General features: G+C 36.9%; 1 protein-coding gene across 2 annotated transcripts in view; it reads right to left on the reverse strand.

The window, feature by feature from the left end:
- Positions 1–15,568, reverse strand: part of LOC306848176 (TBC1 domain family member 22B-like) — a gene marked incomplete at its 5' end in the record, with an annotated part of 48,722 nt that overhangs the window by 4,523 nt on the left and 28,631 nt on the right. For both annotated transcript variants that reach the window (XM_079382563.1, XM_079382564.1), the window contains 3 exons: positions 4,184–4,311; positions 8,877–8,952; positions 11,175–11,281. In XM_079382563.1, coding sequence (XP_079238689.1) covers positions 4,184–4,311; positions 8,877–8,952; positions 11,175–11,281 — 311 coding nt within the window. The remainder of the gene's footprint in view (positions 1–4,183; positions 4,312–8,876; positions 8,953–11,174; positions 11,282–15,568) is intronic.

Consider the following 15,568-nt stretch of genomic DNA (forward strand, 5'->3'; position numbering starts at 1 on the left):
TATGCTGATTTGCTGATCAATAAAAATGTCTTATTATTGTCAATGTTGAAAACAAAGTTGAAAGTTGCGCTGCTTATTTTTTTTTTAATAAAAAACATGCTTTTTTCAGAATTCTTTGATGAATAGAAAGTTTAATAGGATTTATTTTGAAATCAAATCTTTTACGGTCACTTTTAATCCAGTTAAATGCATCCTTGCTGACTAAAGCTCAGTTCTTTCAAAAATTGTATTGTTTCTCCTTTTTCAATCTTGGACTAAGTATACTACAAGTACCGTAGTATTGACATGTACGACGACGTCACTGCACTATGGTACTGAAAGATTACTTGTTTGTTTGTAAGGAATAAGAAAAGGACAGAAAGGACTGCTAAAGAGAGAAAGAAGAGACAGGAAGCCTTAAGAGGATTGAAGACTAAGCAAACAAAAGCAGAATACGTTCATGATTAAGTCCTCTTTCCCATAAGAACGCATTCGACATAGGGTTATTCACAGCCAAGCGTTCCCTCCTCCACCTCTCAACAGAAGCCATCTCACTAATGGAGGGGACGTGAGATGCAGATGCTTCAGAACATCAGTCAGACATTAACATGACTTTCCTTTTTGTCTTCACAGCTCTTTCTTTCTCTCCTTCTTCATTTCTTTCACCCACATCTCTTTCTTTCTGGCCCGGGCTCTTTGTGCACATCTAATTGATCTCGAGGATTGAGTCTTTGTGCCAAACGTGCAATTACAGGAGGGACCTGATAAAGCAGTCCAGGAGAAGTTCAGGCTCTTTTCTTTGCCTTTTTGGACAAAACGCCCTCATCTAATTAACTTGCTCTGGTCCGCCGAACATGCAACATGTGTGTCTGCTCACTGGATAATGCCAATGAATGTATTCATTAACAATTAATCAGGAACTTATTATTCGGTGTTATCAGAAAAGCCTAAAGTGTCATTTGAACAATGGCAGTTTAATACAAAATGACAATAAAAAGGACTGTAATTAATGCTAGATGGCAACATGAAATCAAAATGTACCCAATCTGCTTGCTTTACTGCGCAAGCTTCATCAGTCCATGTTATCATAATGAAAAAATTCAAAAAGTTTTGAAGCTCATCACAATAAGTAATGGCTGAGCTCATGAATATTAATTGCACCATGCAAATGCTGCTACATAACAGGCCTGCCCACGAATCAGTTCTAAAAATTTTTATTTTCTTAAAAATTTACAAATATAAGAAAAATTGTGTCAAAATCTGTTAATGGTGTTTTATATGTTGCCTTTAAGGGGCTGATGATCCAAAAACGCCCATCAATAATGTTCGGCAACATCACTGATTCAAAACGAACAGAAGCAAATGATATGCAAGCATGCATAATGGTTCACCGCTCTCCATTTCCTCTCTCGGATAGCACCTGACAACTATTCCCCTTTATCCAATAAAACCCACCTTGTGGGAATGGATCCATGTCAAAACGCCATGCATGAGAGATGGAGTGGCAGATAGACGGAGGCAGATATAAAGGACAAAGAAATGAGCAAGGAGATATATCAAAAGGAAGTCTGAGAGAGGACATGCAGACAGGACACGAAAGGAAATCAGTGGAAGGAAACTCTTCAAAGGAATATTAATGAATGACAGGAATACGAGCGGTTCACACCTTTTTGCCATTTTAACAAGAAAAAAAAAATATGTATGAGAAGCGTGGTCTTCAAGGACGTGTCATCCATAACCTCTCAAGCGTTTGAAAAATTATTTGAAGATCAGCTGTCATTCATGGGAGTCTGCATTCTTCCTGGAAACCACATAATGGGAGGTGACACAGGGGTGTAAAACGGCATCAGCTGGGTAATTTAATAATCAATTATAATTACCAAAACAAAATGAAAGTAAACTAAATAAATATTATAAAACGGATAGTTCCTGTCTTCAGACAAAGTCCAATGATAGGTCTCGGGGTCCTGGTGCTGTAGGGTCCTGGTGCTCTCTGGTCTAGGGTTTATCACAGTCCATCAAAAAATACTCCAGAATCACCATGGTACTCTTGTGAATTAAAAAGCCTTTATCAAATGGCTACATCCAAAAAGTCTAAAAACTCCATGGTCATTCTGAAGTATTTCTTGATTCTGATTGGTTGAGCCGTGTTCGAAGCTGTTGTAGAGAATCAACCAATTAGAATCAAGAAATACTTCAGAATGACCATGGAGTTTTTAGACTTTTTGGATGAGTCTAAAAACTTTGTTGCAACCACAATCGTTTCTGAGGAACTACATTGTTAGGCGGAATAATGTTTTTATTAATATCATTACATTTTATTTGCTTTGTTTTATTTTGTGAAACCTTGCTACGTACATGGAATATATAATAGCTATAACTCCGCCCTTAGCTATTATAAATTCACTGTGAACCACGACTTCTTTGGGCATATTGCTTTAATAATAATGACATAAATAAATAAATTTTTATTATAATTTTTTATTTAGAATACTGAATACTAGGGCTGGGTATTGTGACCAATTCTGCGATTCGATTCGATTCTTATTTTTATGGTTTCGATTCGATTTCGAGTCGATATCGATAAGCTATCAATATTTCATTTAAAATGTTAGTTTTGCAGACATGGGATCCATATTTTGATATAAATGCTGGTAACTGAAACTCTCCTACTTAAGTTTATTACTGAAATACACATCTACATTAATAATAGGGTGCACACAGTTGTTTTTTTTAGTGGAGCAATTCGAAAGATAAGTGAAGTGACATTCAGCCAAGTATGGTGACCCATACTCGGAATTCGTGTTCTGCATTTAACCCATCCAACGTGCACACACACAGCAGTGAACACACACACACACCGTGAACACACACACTGTGGCCAAGCCTCGCCCTGGGTGAACCGCCTTCTTGATCATGGTGTCTCCCCTGCCAGGTAAGTATATCTATAGATGGTGACACCTTCTGGACAAGAGGTGAATATTCAGCTCTTACGTGAAGCACGCGCATTAAGAATCGATTCGGGGATTTCCCGAATCGATATCGTTGCGTTAAACTGAAGATCGATTAAAATCGGAGAATCAATATTTTTTACCCAGCCCTACTGAATACCAGTTATTAATTAATGAGTACATGCATACATACAGATTCATTGAAAATCAACTTCTGAACTGACCAAAAATCCTCGTCATCATCATTATTTAGTTTTTATTCCTGTATTAATAAACAATTTTTAAACCTAAACAGTTTTTTTAATGATATTTTTTTTTTTTTTTATTAAAATGTGCTCATTTGTTAATCCAAAACTGCAATAGTTCATCCAAAACGACAATACTCTGAATGTAAAATGTAGCATAAATATAGTACATCTACAAGATGCTCGCTAGTGTATTTTCCTGACTAAAAGTGTAAATATTTGAATATGTATCAATATATATTATAGCGTAGCATAAATATAAACGCTGGTGCATTTTCCTGACTAGTCATCTGAAAGTGTAAATATTTGAATATGTATCCATATATAGTGGCATAGCATAGCATGCATAAATAAATTTTATAAATAAATGTAATTACTACTAATAATAATAATCAGAAGCTATATCACATTTCTTTGTAGAAACTTCAATATTTAATATTACCATTAATTATTTAATATGATTTATTAACCATTAAGAAGAAATCACATTAAAATTAAATTAAATATATTTTCTTTAATTTTTGTCAATAATAATGATCTGTTTATTTATTTTCTTTTTCTTAATTCACAATTCTATGCCAACATTCAAGTCCGTATTGTAATATTAATTAAGCGGTATAATGACTACTTTCCAAAAAGTTGGAGAAGAGAAAACTTTAGTAGCAACAACAATTACAACACCCCTTCATTACAGGCAAATTGTGTAGTCAGCATATTATTAAAAATAATTATGAAGTGCACCAAAGCAACCAAATTGAAAAAAATTAAAATAATAATTCTAAGCACAATTAATTACGCTCCAGCTAGAGGTTCAGGCTCTGGGCTGATAACCAAAATGTTGTAGGTTCAAACACAAAGCTGATCGTTGAACCAGCACCATTGTTCTTGATCAAGACACTTAACCCCAGGCCACTTTGAATACAATCACCAGATAAATGACAAATTTGACATAGAACCTCATGTAAAGGCTTTTCCGACATGTTTTGGCTGGTGTTGGTGCAGCAGTACCTGGTAGGTGTCCCACAGGCGAATGGTACAGCGCAGCGGCAGCTCCCGCATCAGCAGATTATTCATCCAGCGGAAAGCAAACTGCAGATACTCCACCTCACACTTCTGAAAGTGCACGTGGACATCCTCTGTGGGTGTAGAGAAGAAAGCACAGGGGGGTTATATCCATTTACTGGTAGTTTCTGCAAAGTGCTACACTGGGAGTAGTTTTTGTAAACCATGTATGGACTCCCATTGTTTAAAGAAGCACTCTGGCCCTGAACTAAGATCACCAGCTATTGTTGAATTCTCCTCACACTGAATTAACATTATAGACCCCTAACGTTTGTGTAATTATATTCGATTGAATGAAAAGAGAGCGAGATAGAGAGAAAGAGAGAGAGAAGGTTGGAGTGGAAAGGAAAAGTAGGCTTGGTGCTTAGCTCATTGAGAGGGATTTTTCTGATAAGCTCTCGTTCGGCCTTTGAACAGAATAAGAATGGCTTTCGAAAGCGGCTGTAATGACTAGACTCCTGATAGATATTGATGGAGAAAACGTGAAGAGTCTCTGAAAGTACTGAGAACTGAAGTTGGACCTATCAGAAGAAAAACGGAAACTCATTGCCATGAATAAAAGCAAAAATAACATTTCAAAAAAAGGTTTTAATAATGAATGATCTTTGAGATGTTACATAAGGGTTGCATCATAATGGATTCAACTTATGGAATGAGTCATTTGTATGATTATTGAACATTATCACAAATTCACTTCTTTCACAATCCCACTTCTTTAAAAAAAAAAAAAACAACAAAGGTTTTTGCTCATAATGATTCCGATTCCAGCAAACAAAATTAAAGTATGAAATATTTGACAAAATTTTTATAATGCCATAACATTGAAACCATTGTCATTTTCTGGAAAATATCTTTTTATAATTTTTTATTTTTTGGTTCTCCGAGAAGAAAAAAAAAAAAAAAAAAAAAAAACTCAACTTTCCAGATAAACATAATTAAAAAAAAAATAATAAATTAAGAGCCATCACAAATTGAGGCATTGTACTCGTACTTTGTACATTTACATACATTTAGTTGTACATATTTAAATGCCAATATTTTGTATTGGTTTGAATAAGCCCTAATGCTAATTTATTCACAACTGTTTTAATAATAAAATAAAACTTTGCAAAGTGAATGTGCAATGAATAACAGAAACACAGCACACGTTTCAGACAGCATCCCAATTATTTTTGTCTTTATGATGGTTAATAAATTAATGCATAAAAATAGTATTAGTTCTTGAAGGGCAAATCAGCATATCAGAATGATTTCTGAAAGATCGCGTGACACTGAAGACTGGAGTAATGCATCACAGCAATTAATTACTTCTTAAAATATATTAAAATAATTTATTAAAGTGCTTCTCATATTAAAATAGTTGTCATAATATTTCACAATATTAATGTTTTTATTGTATTCTTTATCAAATAAATTCAGCCTTGGCACGCATAAGAGAAAATAAATAAATAAATTAGTGCTGTCAATTGTGATTAATTGCATCCAAAATAAAAGTTTTTGTTTACATAATATATGTGTGCTGTGTATATTTATTATGTATATATAAATACACATGCATGCATGTATATATTTCAGAAAAATGAAATATATACATGCATGCAAGATTTCTGGCTCTCACAGACCTGTAACTTCTTTAAGAGGCTCCTCTGTCCTTCACTTGTTACCTGTATTAATGGCACCTGTTTGAACTCGTTATGAGTATAAAAGACACCTGTCCACAACCTCAAACAGTCACACTCCAAACTCCACTATGGCCAAGACCAAAGATCTGTCGAAGGACACCAGAAACAAAATTGTAGACCTGCACCAGGCTGGGAAGACTGAATCTGCAATAGGCAAGCAGCTTGGTGTGAAGAAATCAACTGTGGGAGCAATTATTAGAAAATGGAAGACATACAAGACCACTGATAATCTCCCTCGATCTGGGGCTCCACGCAAGATCTCACCCCGTGGGGTCAAAACGATCACAAGAACCACACGGGGGGACCTAGTGAATGACCTGCAGAGAGCTGGGACCAAAGTAACAAAGGCTACCATCAGTAACACACTACGCCGCCAGGGACTCAAATCCTGCAGTGCCAGACGTGTCCCCCTGCTTAAGCCAGTACATGTCCGGGCCCGTCTGAAGTTTGCTAGAGAGCATTTGGATGATCCAGAAGAGGATTGGGAGAATGTCATATGGTCAGATGAAACCAAAATAGAACTTTTTGGTAAAAACTCAACTTGTCGTGTTTGGAGGAGAAAGAATGCTGAGTTGCATCCAAAGAACACCATACCTACTGTGAAGCATGGGGGTGGAAACATCATGCTTTGGGGCTGTTTTTCTGCAAAGGGACCAGGATGACTGATCCGTGTAAAGGAAAGAATGAATGGGGCCATGTATTGTGAGATTTTGAGTGAAAACCTCCTTCCATCAGCAAGGGCATTGAAGATGAAACGTGGCTGGGTCTTTCAGCATGACAATGATCCCAAACACACCGCCCGGGCAACGAAGGAGGGGCTTCGTAAGAAGCATTTCAAGGTCCTGGAGTGGCCTAGCCAGTCTCCACATCTCAACCCCATAGAAAATCTTTGGAGGGAGTTGAAAGTCCGTGTTGCCCAGCGACAGCCCCAAAACATCACTGCTCTAGAGGAGATCTGCATGGAGGAATGGGCCAAAATACCAGCAACAGTGTGTGAAAACCTTGTGAAGACTTCCAGAAAACATTTGACCTCTGTCATTGCCAACAAAGGGTATATAACAAAGTATTGAGATGAACTTTTGTTATTGACCAAATACTTATTTTCCACCATAATTTGCAAATAAATTCTTTAAAAATCCTTCAATGTGATTTCCTGGATTCTTTCCCCCCATTCTGTCTCTCATAGTTGAAGTGTACCTTCTTTTTAAGTGGGAGAACTTGCACAATTGGTGGCTGACTAAATACTTTTTGCCCAACTGTATATATAAAATACATATACACAGAACACACCCATATATTATGCAAAAAAACTACTTTTATTTTGTATGCGATTAATCATTGGGCAGCATTAAATAAATATTTTTTGGAAAAAAGTGTATAATTTCGCACTTATTTGTATGCTTTATTAAAACAACTAATAGCTGTCAAGCACATTCAATACCAGCCTTAAGGACTGCTAAATATACTCTGTAACGTGATAAATTATGTTGCATCACATGTTAAACAGGGAAGGCGAACAGTTAACATCGATCCAAACCAGTGCGTTATAATTCACACATGACTACTTATCCACAGCTAAGCTTATTTATCAAACTGAACACCAGTCATTTTACTCATTTCAACATTTAATTAAAAAAAATAAAAAACACCATTTGGCACATCTACAAGATGCTCGCTAGTGTATTTTCCTCACTAGTCTTCTGAAAGTGCCATTTGTTTTCCCTTCGCTCAGTCCACTTCATTCGTCTCTCCTCTCAGCTCACTTCCATTTGCCTTCACACCCTAATCGCAGGGGCTTATGGGGAATTGATTTCTCTCTTGTGCACCCCGGCGAGACTGTGGGGTCTGCTATTGCTCACGGTGCTGGTGGATGCTGATGGATGGGAAAGAGGCGCGCGGCGGCTCTCACCGAGTTTCAGTGTGGGCTGTTCAGCTTATCACACCAAACACTCCAAACAGGGGAGGAGGCGTCCAGATGGTATAAACACTCTCAAAGAGGAAAAAAAAAAAAACTACAACAGGGGCGGACTAGTGGCATAATGGAAATGTGTGATTCCAAGACACAGAAACGGCCAACAACCATGGGGAAAACAAGTCTTTTCCGAGGCGACGGACAAGATCGCACCCTGGCAGAAAAACAGCTCCTTGATGTTTTGAACATTTTGCACTGCTATTTATGGTTCGATACAACTAGTGCACATCATTCTGGAGGGCAACAGGCAAAACAGATAGGATCACTTGAGGCACTTCAGATTTTGCCATTTTGTTCTGGCAGTCATGACGTGTTATTTGTGCTGAAGCTTCTGAGAGTGTTTAAAAAAAAATAAAAAATAAAAAAATAATAATAATTACGTGTCGCAGACAGCGCCACACGGTTGGGCCCAAAGTAGCTTTGACGACTGCATTTGAACTATTCATAGAAACCGGTCAAAACTTTTATGCTCCTCAACAGAACAACAGCTACAACAAGTGAAAAAATGCAGCTTTGTTGAAGTACAGCTTTGTTGAAACGTCAAATGCAAAAAGAGTGTGATTTCTTTTAGGTAGCTTCAAAGGTAACTTGCTTGGCGACCAGGACCAACTACCCCAAATATTTTTAATATCCGTTTCACTTAAATATTACAATTTTGTAATCATTTACTCATTCTGATGTCGTTGCAAATTGTTTTGCATGTAGGAACTCAAAATGAGAAATTTGAAAGAATGTTCACGCTGCTCCTTGGTCACAAGTAAAGCATACAGGGACCAGGGGCTGTTCAATTCCAAAATGAAATTGAATTTGAACAGGTTAATTTTTATTTAACTTAATTTTATTTTTCAGTATATAGTAATTCTGAGATTTTTTTTTATATTGAACAAGAGGAAGCAAATGATTAAAATTCTTATTTTTGCACAAACAATTCTTTTAATTCCATGAAGCGTGAAAGGAATTGATGTGTTTGTTAACATGATCTTACCATCTATTCGGCTAACGAGCTCTTCCAGCGCCTTCACTTTAATCTGAATCCCAGGCTGGGCAAATGTGTAGTTATCCTGATAGAGAAAAACAAAGGCAGAATTTAGAACATGAATAATTATTCTGTCAACACACTAAGGCTCTTTCACAGGACTTATATAAGAGCTTCAACTGCTCAATATAAGCATCATGTGCTACTTTGACCTACATGACATGAAAAGCACTGCAATTAATGTTATGGGAGGGTAATTTGTATTCTACATGGTAATTGTTTTAACTAAACCTGTAAAAATGCTTTTAAGAGCCCTCAAATAAACAAATAAATAAATGATATCATTTATAGACCGCTTATAAAAAAAATAGTTAGCTGTGTGCTGAAAGGTTGAAAAGAAGCAGAGTTGAAAAATCAAATCAAATAAATAAATTTAATAAAATAATAAAATTAAATAGAAAAAGAAAACAGTAATGCCAAGGGTGAAATTAATTAGTTAGGATTTATTAACAGCTTGTGAAAAAATGTAAATAAAATAAAATAAAAAGTAGTGAGAGAAAACAGTAACAACAAAGGTATAATAAAAAACAAATAAAAAAAATGAAGAAAGAGAAAACAGTAACAACAATGGTAAGTAAAATAAAATAAAAAAAGAAGAAAGAGAAAACAGTAACAACAATGGTAAGTAAAATAAAAAGTTACTGAATGACACCCCTGATGCATGGCTTGGTACCAGGTGATCAACAGTAGGAACTGTGGGCACTTTAGCGTCACATTTATTGTTGTTTCGTAACTAATGTTGTTCCATCTCTCTATCTCTGTTCCTCGTCCCTTGTGGGTCATTAAGGGCCAGTGGCTGTCTGCTGTGCTGTGGCTCGTGTGTTAGCCCAGGGGGACGACTGCATAGGAAGACACATTCTGTGTTCTGATCCGTGCGCGTGTTCTGCCCTTCAGCTCGGCTCCACTCAGCCAATAAGCACAACACAGGGCGGCCCACGGGACAACCTGACTGCGGCCTGCATCTGACCCTTACTCCCGCCTGCAGATGTGTGCCCTCACACACTCGCCTCACTCTAACGGAGGGACGTTCTCAAGGGAACGCCACCAAAGATCTGAATCACCCTAGCTTAAACGTCCTAGCTTCAACTTCCTCTCCAAGTTTTTACGTCTCTCTCCCCTAAGCGGGTAAGTGTCTTATCCTCTAGGGCTTAAGCACAACAAAGTCCGGTGCCTTTTTTCAGTCCGTCAGAGAGTCTTTTTTTATTGCATTGTATTCAACTTGTCTCTGGCTTTTGGAAAAGAACAAAAGGACAGGATGACCACTACAGGGTTTAGTTTTAATAAAAAGACACCAAAGAGGTACTGTCCTCAGGGAACTGCAGATGAACCAACAAGGTTTATAATGCCTGGAGAAAGCTATTACCGTTACTGTCTTGATGGCAGTAGCTCTGCTGGTGCATAATGCATTTTAATAGAATTTTGTGAAGTATGGGATAATAATCATTAAGAAATAAAGAAGAGAAATAAAAAAAAAGGAATGAGATGACAACACACAAATTAAATTTAAATTGGAAAATTATTTAAAATTTATAACAAATATTAGTAAGAGTACACCAACAAAAAAGATTAAATTATATTGATTATTATATTATTATTATTATGAGGAGGAAAAAGAAGAGGAAGAAGAAAAAATATTTGCTTCACTTAAATAAAATAAAAGAAGGGATAAGAATAAGAAAAGTAAGCTAAGAAAGACCCGAATTACATGAATTAAATTAAATTTAAGTATAAATGTATTTATATATGTTCATAGAAAATTATATAAAATATTAACCGTAGCAATAAAAAGATTATGATGATGAAAATAATTTTTATCCTTTGAATAAAATAAAGAGTAACAACAATAAAAAAGATAATTATTATTATTAGAAATGTTACAGAAATAAAATTAAAAGAAGTAAAATAAAATAAAATAAGAATAAGATAAAAAGAAATAAGAAAAATTATGATGGCATGAATGAAATTTATTATACATTTGCTTATGAATCTATCTCTATATAAAAAAATTCCAGAACATATTCAGAGTAGCAATACATAGATAATTATTTTGAAGAGGAGAAAGAAAAAGAAAACAATAACAACAGGGGTAAAATTAAATAGTTCGGATTTATAAACTTCTTGAGCAAAAAATAATTAAATTAAATAAAAAAATTAAATTGAAAAAATTAGAATGAATGGCTACTTTTGAATGGAAATCACTGGAGATGATCGTGCGATCTCCCATCAAACCTCAAGTGGATCATATACCTGTATCCCATCCAGCAATTTGCTCATGCACCAAAAGCTGTCGGCTTCAATGTTTCGTTGCGTATCCAGAGGCAAGCTTGCCATTTCGAAATTTTCCACGTCTTCCTCTAAGGAAAAGAAGACACACAAAACACACACACATTCATGTTCGGTCACCAGCAGATCAAACCAACACACACTGCAGGTGTTTTTAAGCAGTCTGTGTTTTCTTGCAGGCGGCAGCAGCTCTGTTATGTGACGCGCATCGTATGCACAGACACCATGAAGCCATTAGATCATTAGCCGGCAAACTGCATTCTTTATTCAACACATTTATCAACTCACTTCCTCGCCCCTCTCCCTCCCTCCCACCACCCCACCACAGGCTTTCCCTCGCAGCCATGACCTTTCCCGACTCTTTAAACAGTATGTGCTAAATGATGCTGATACACACATTATGCCCCAGAGAGCCAGACCTGGCTGGAAGAGACTTCTGTGTGCCACTCCACTCACCCACCGCACAACTAATGTAGTCCTCCATCTCTAGATCTCTCTCTCTTGCTCTTTTCTTAATAAGGGTGGAGGGATTGGGGAGGGGAAGGAAGGACAAGGAGCTATTTTGATGAAGTACCGAGTAAAGAGAAAGAGAGAGAGAGCGCTCAAGGCATGTTTGCATGCAGCTTGCGCATCGCCAAAGCAATTCAGTCAATCACGCGACTGTTACTGCGGTACATGAGAGCTGAAATATAGATAAGAAGAAGATCAGATCTAAGGTCGAAGACACGATGAAGAATACATGCTCTCGAATGACCGTAGATACTCAACTGAAGACCATGTGCTGAAGACCATGTTGACAATCTCTGCTGAGGTCTGTGGTTAGAGACAAAATCAAACCGACTGTGAACAGTAAACTACTAGACGCATAAACCCATGCACTCTACCTTTCAAAAGTTAGTAGGGGTTAGTACATTTTTCCCCCCAATAATTTAATACTTTTATTTTGCAAGGATGCATTCAACTGATCAAAAGTGACAAGACATTTGTTTCAAAATGTTTCAAAAGACTTCTATTTGAAATAAACGCTGCTCTTTTGAATTTTCTTTTTATCAAAGAATGCATCACAGTTTCCACCAAAAAATATAAAGCAGCACTTGAACTTTTTTTAAAATTGATAAAAAATAAGAAATGTTTCTTGAGCAGTAAATCAGCTCATTAGAATGATTTCTAAAGGATCATGTTAAAATTCAACTTTGCATCACAGGAATAAATAAGATTTTAAATATATTAAAATAGAAAATTAACATTAATTATCTTTTATTTTAGGCTATTTATTATTATTATTATTTTTTTTTTTTTAATTTACTGTATTTTTGATCAAATAAATACAGCCTTAGTGAGCAGAAACTTCTTTCAAAAACATCTATAATTCTTATCCAAAACTTCTGAACGGTAGCAAACTTTTTGGGGTTTTCAGTAGAAAACAAGTCATACAGGTTTGGAATAGGGCTGTGCGATTAATCGAAATTGAATCGCAATCGCGATTCGAGACGTTGCGATTTGCTAATCTCAAAGCCTGCGATGTGGACGCGATATTACTCTGTTCCAGAGCATTTGCATGACTGCCAGCCTTGAGTGAGTCTTACTAACCAATAGAGTGAGCACACCTCCGTTCTCCCCAATCAGCACTGCTCTAGCCAACTGCGTAAACGCCCACCGTTTAAAACGGGTCAGATCAAAAGTTAGGCAAATTAAAACTAAAGTAAAACGTATGCAACTACAGCTTCGAAATTAATTTGCAAGAGTTGCGTCACAACGCATATCAAGAGCTCCCTTATCGGTTCTGCTTTCAGACCTGGAGAATAAAAGATACATTTTTAGATGCTTTTATTAGTAGGCTACATGAATGTTATCTTACACCTTTTACGGCTTTACCATGGACGAGGCCTGACGCACGCGCGCAACCTGCATCAATTTGCGCCTGGCTCCGCGTTTAAAATGAATGTAAATGAAAGTCTAACTGCTTGCCAATTTCACTTGGATGAAATGAAACATTCAGCACACTTCCCACTTGTTCTTAAAATCCCAAATACTTAAAAATGAATAAATCAGCCTTTCTTCACTCAACTTTTACAGTATGCATTACTTTAATAATTGACTTAAGAAATTGAATTCTTTATTTATATATAAAAAAATAATCTTTCCTGTGAAATTCAGTAATTCTGTAAAAGTAGCAATACCATTATAATCTTCCCTGCAGAAACAAACAAACAAGCAAACAAACAAACAAAAAAAAACAGTAGAACCCCTCCCAAAACACAATACAAACTGTAATTGATTTAAGGGTTATAATGGGAATTGTATTGGTTTTAATGTAAACTATAATGGGGTCTACTGGTATTTGATGCATTCTGTTGGTGGGATGTAATCTAGTAGATGGCAACCAATAGAACAACAGTAATTCCTATTGGAATAATGCCCAAAACAAAAAGGTGATCAATTAGAACTAGAAGTTAATCATGAAGTCTGTTAATTGAGAAAACCTTCAATTAATCAATTCACAGAGGAACGGTTTTACAAAAAATTTACACAGAAATGTGTATTTACTGAATGTGGCCCACAAATGTGAATCAGACGGGTAGCAGGTAAAAACCGGCAAACCCTTTCTGCTCAAACTCTGAGCAAACTGTCAGTAAACCTCTGCATTGCAGCAGGAAGAACAGCTGATGTGGGGCCGAGTGAGAGCCCGGATGGGATTCAAGTAAAAAAAGACGGATGGAGAACGACAGGAAAGAGCTGGCAGGGGGAAAAAAAGCTGGAAAAGGAAAGTAAATAGCCCTCTTTGACCACAAATGAAGCATGCAGTGCCCTGCCGGTCATGGGCCGGGCCATATGTCACTGGCCACAGCACTGGAGAGATTCCTGATCCATTTAGCTCTCCACATTTCCACGTCACTCCAAAGCTTCGGACGCGCACACACACACACAGAGCTGCTGCATAAAGCGGCTTTACAGAATGCAGGAGAAATCCTGTTTGTGGCACAATGAGAGGCTTTGCCACCCTGTTCTTTGACCCCGTGGAGAAAAACGGGGTTATTGTGCTGTGTGCGAGTATAAACGACCTGAGAGATCAGTAATCACAAGTCAAGTCTGCAACTCGTGAAACAAATCACTGCTCATTCAGGTCGTTCCTCCATGTCTCAGGTTGAGCATTAAATGATCCGTATTATAGAGCTCAAACTCTAAAAGCGGATTGGATGAGCCATGTTCAAAGCCGTTTATAAAATATGCCGACAGGCAAACACCTGGTGACCGCACATCAATTGAATTCTTTATGAAAGGAATAGTTCACCCAAAATCCATGACTTCTGTGGAAAACAACAAGAGTAATTTGAGTTGAACAGGTTGCTATATTGCATACTAGGGATGGGCGATATGGCCTAAAAAATTTATCACGATAATTTCAGGTATTTATTGCGATAACGATACAAATGACGATTATATATATATATATATATATATATATATATATATATATATATATATATATATATATATATATATATATAGATTAAGTTTATTTCATATAGTATTATTAATGCAATTAACTTGAAACTTTCTGTACACAGCCAACTTATGGCCATGCTAATTATGATCAACAGCTCATCTCCACTAATTGCTCTTATCAACCATAATAATGCGTTACGGACGCTTCATATTAAATCATATGCACAGGCTACTGGCACACGTTTACCACGTTGCTGATGACTGAAAGCCTGTGTATGGCTATACTGCTGTGATCTGTTTCAGGCTTTCCATATCATAAAATTTTAGAAATTAATTAATTGTAATATCTCAGAAATGGCATATTTAACGAGAACATCGCGGAGATTTAGACTGCTCTGCTGTTTGGGTCAGAAATGCACAGGCGGACTGAAGGAAAAGTCGCCAAAACTATTTTAAATGTCATATAATGTTCATTGTTAATATTATTATCTTATCTAAACTTTTTATGTGTTTCAAACAAACTTATGTGGAAGTTCACACCAGACGCGAATGAAGCGTTAAGCGCGAGTGATTTACATGTTAAGTCAATGCAAAGACGCGAATAGACATCCTGCCGCGCAATTCACGCGAATGACGCAGCGCGAATTGAGCGTTTAGAGCGAAATTCTATACATATGCTCTCTGTGGCAGTCATACATGTGCGCCTGGCAGAAGCCCCGCCCATGACGCGAATTCGCGTCTGTTGTGCAGTGAATTTCACGCGCGAATGAAGCGAGTAAACCCAAAATGTTCATGCGTCCAACTACGCGCGAATAGCGCGATTTATTCGCGCAAGTCGCGTCCGGTGTGAACGCACTGTCAGCCTCACGTCCGCCTTCCGCCATGCTTGTTTTCACTCCGCACGTGAACAG

The sequence above is a fragment of the Barbus barbus genome (assembly GCF_936440315.1).
Source record: "Barbus barbus genome assembly, chromosome: 28".
In the NCBI taxonomy this organism is placed as follows: Eukaryota; Metazoa; Chordata; class Actinopteri; order Cypriniformes; family Cyprinidae; genus Barbus; species Barbus barbus.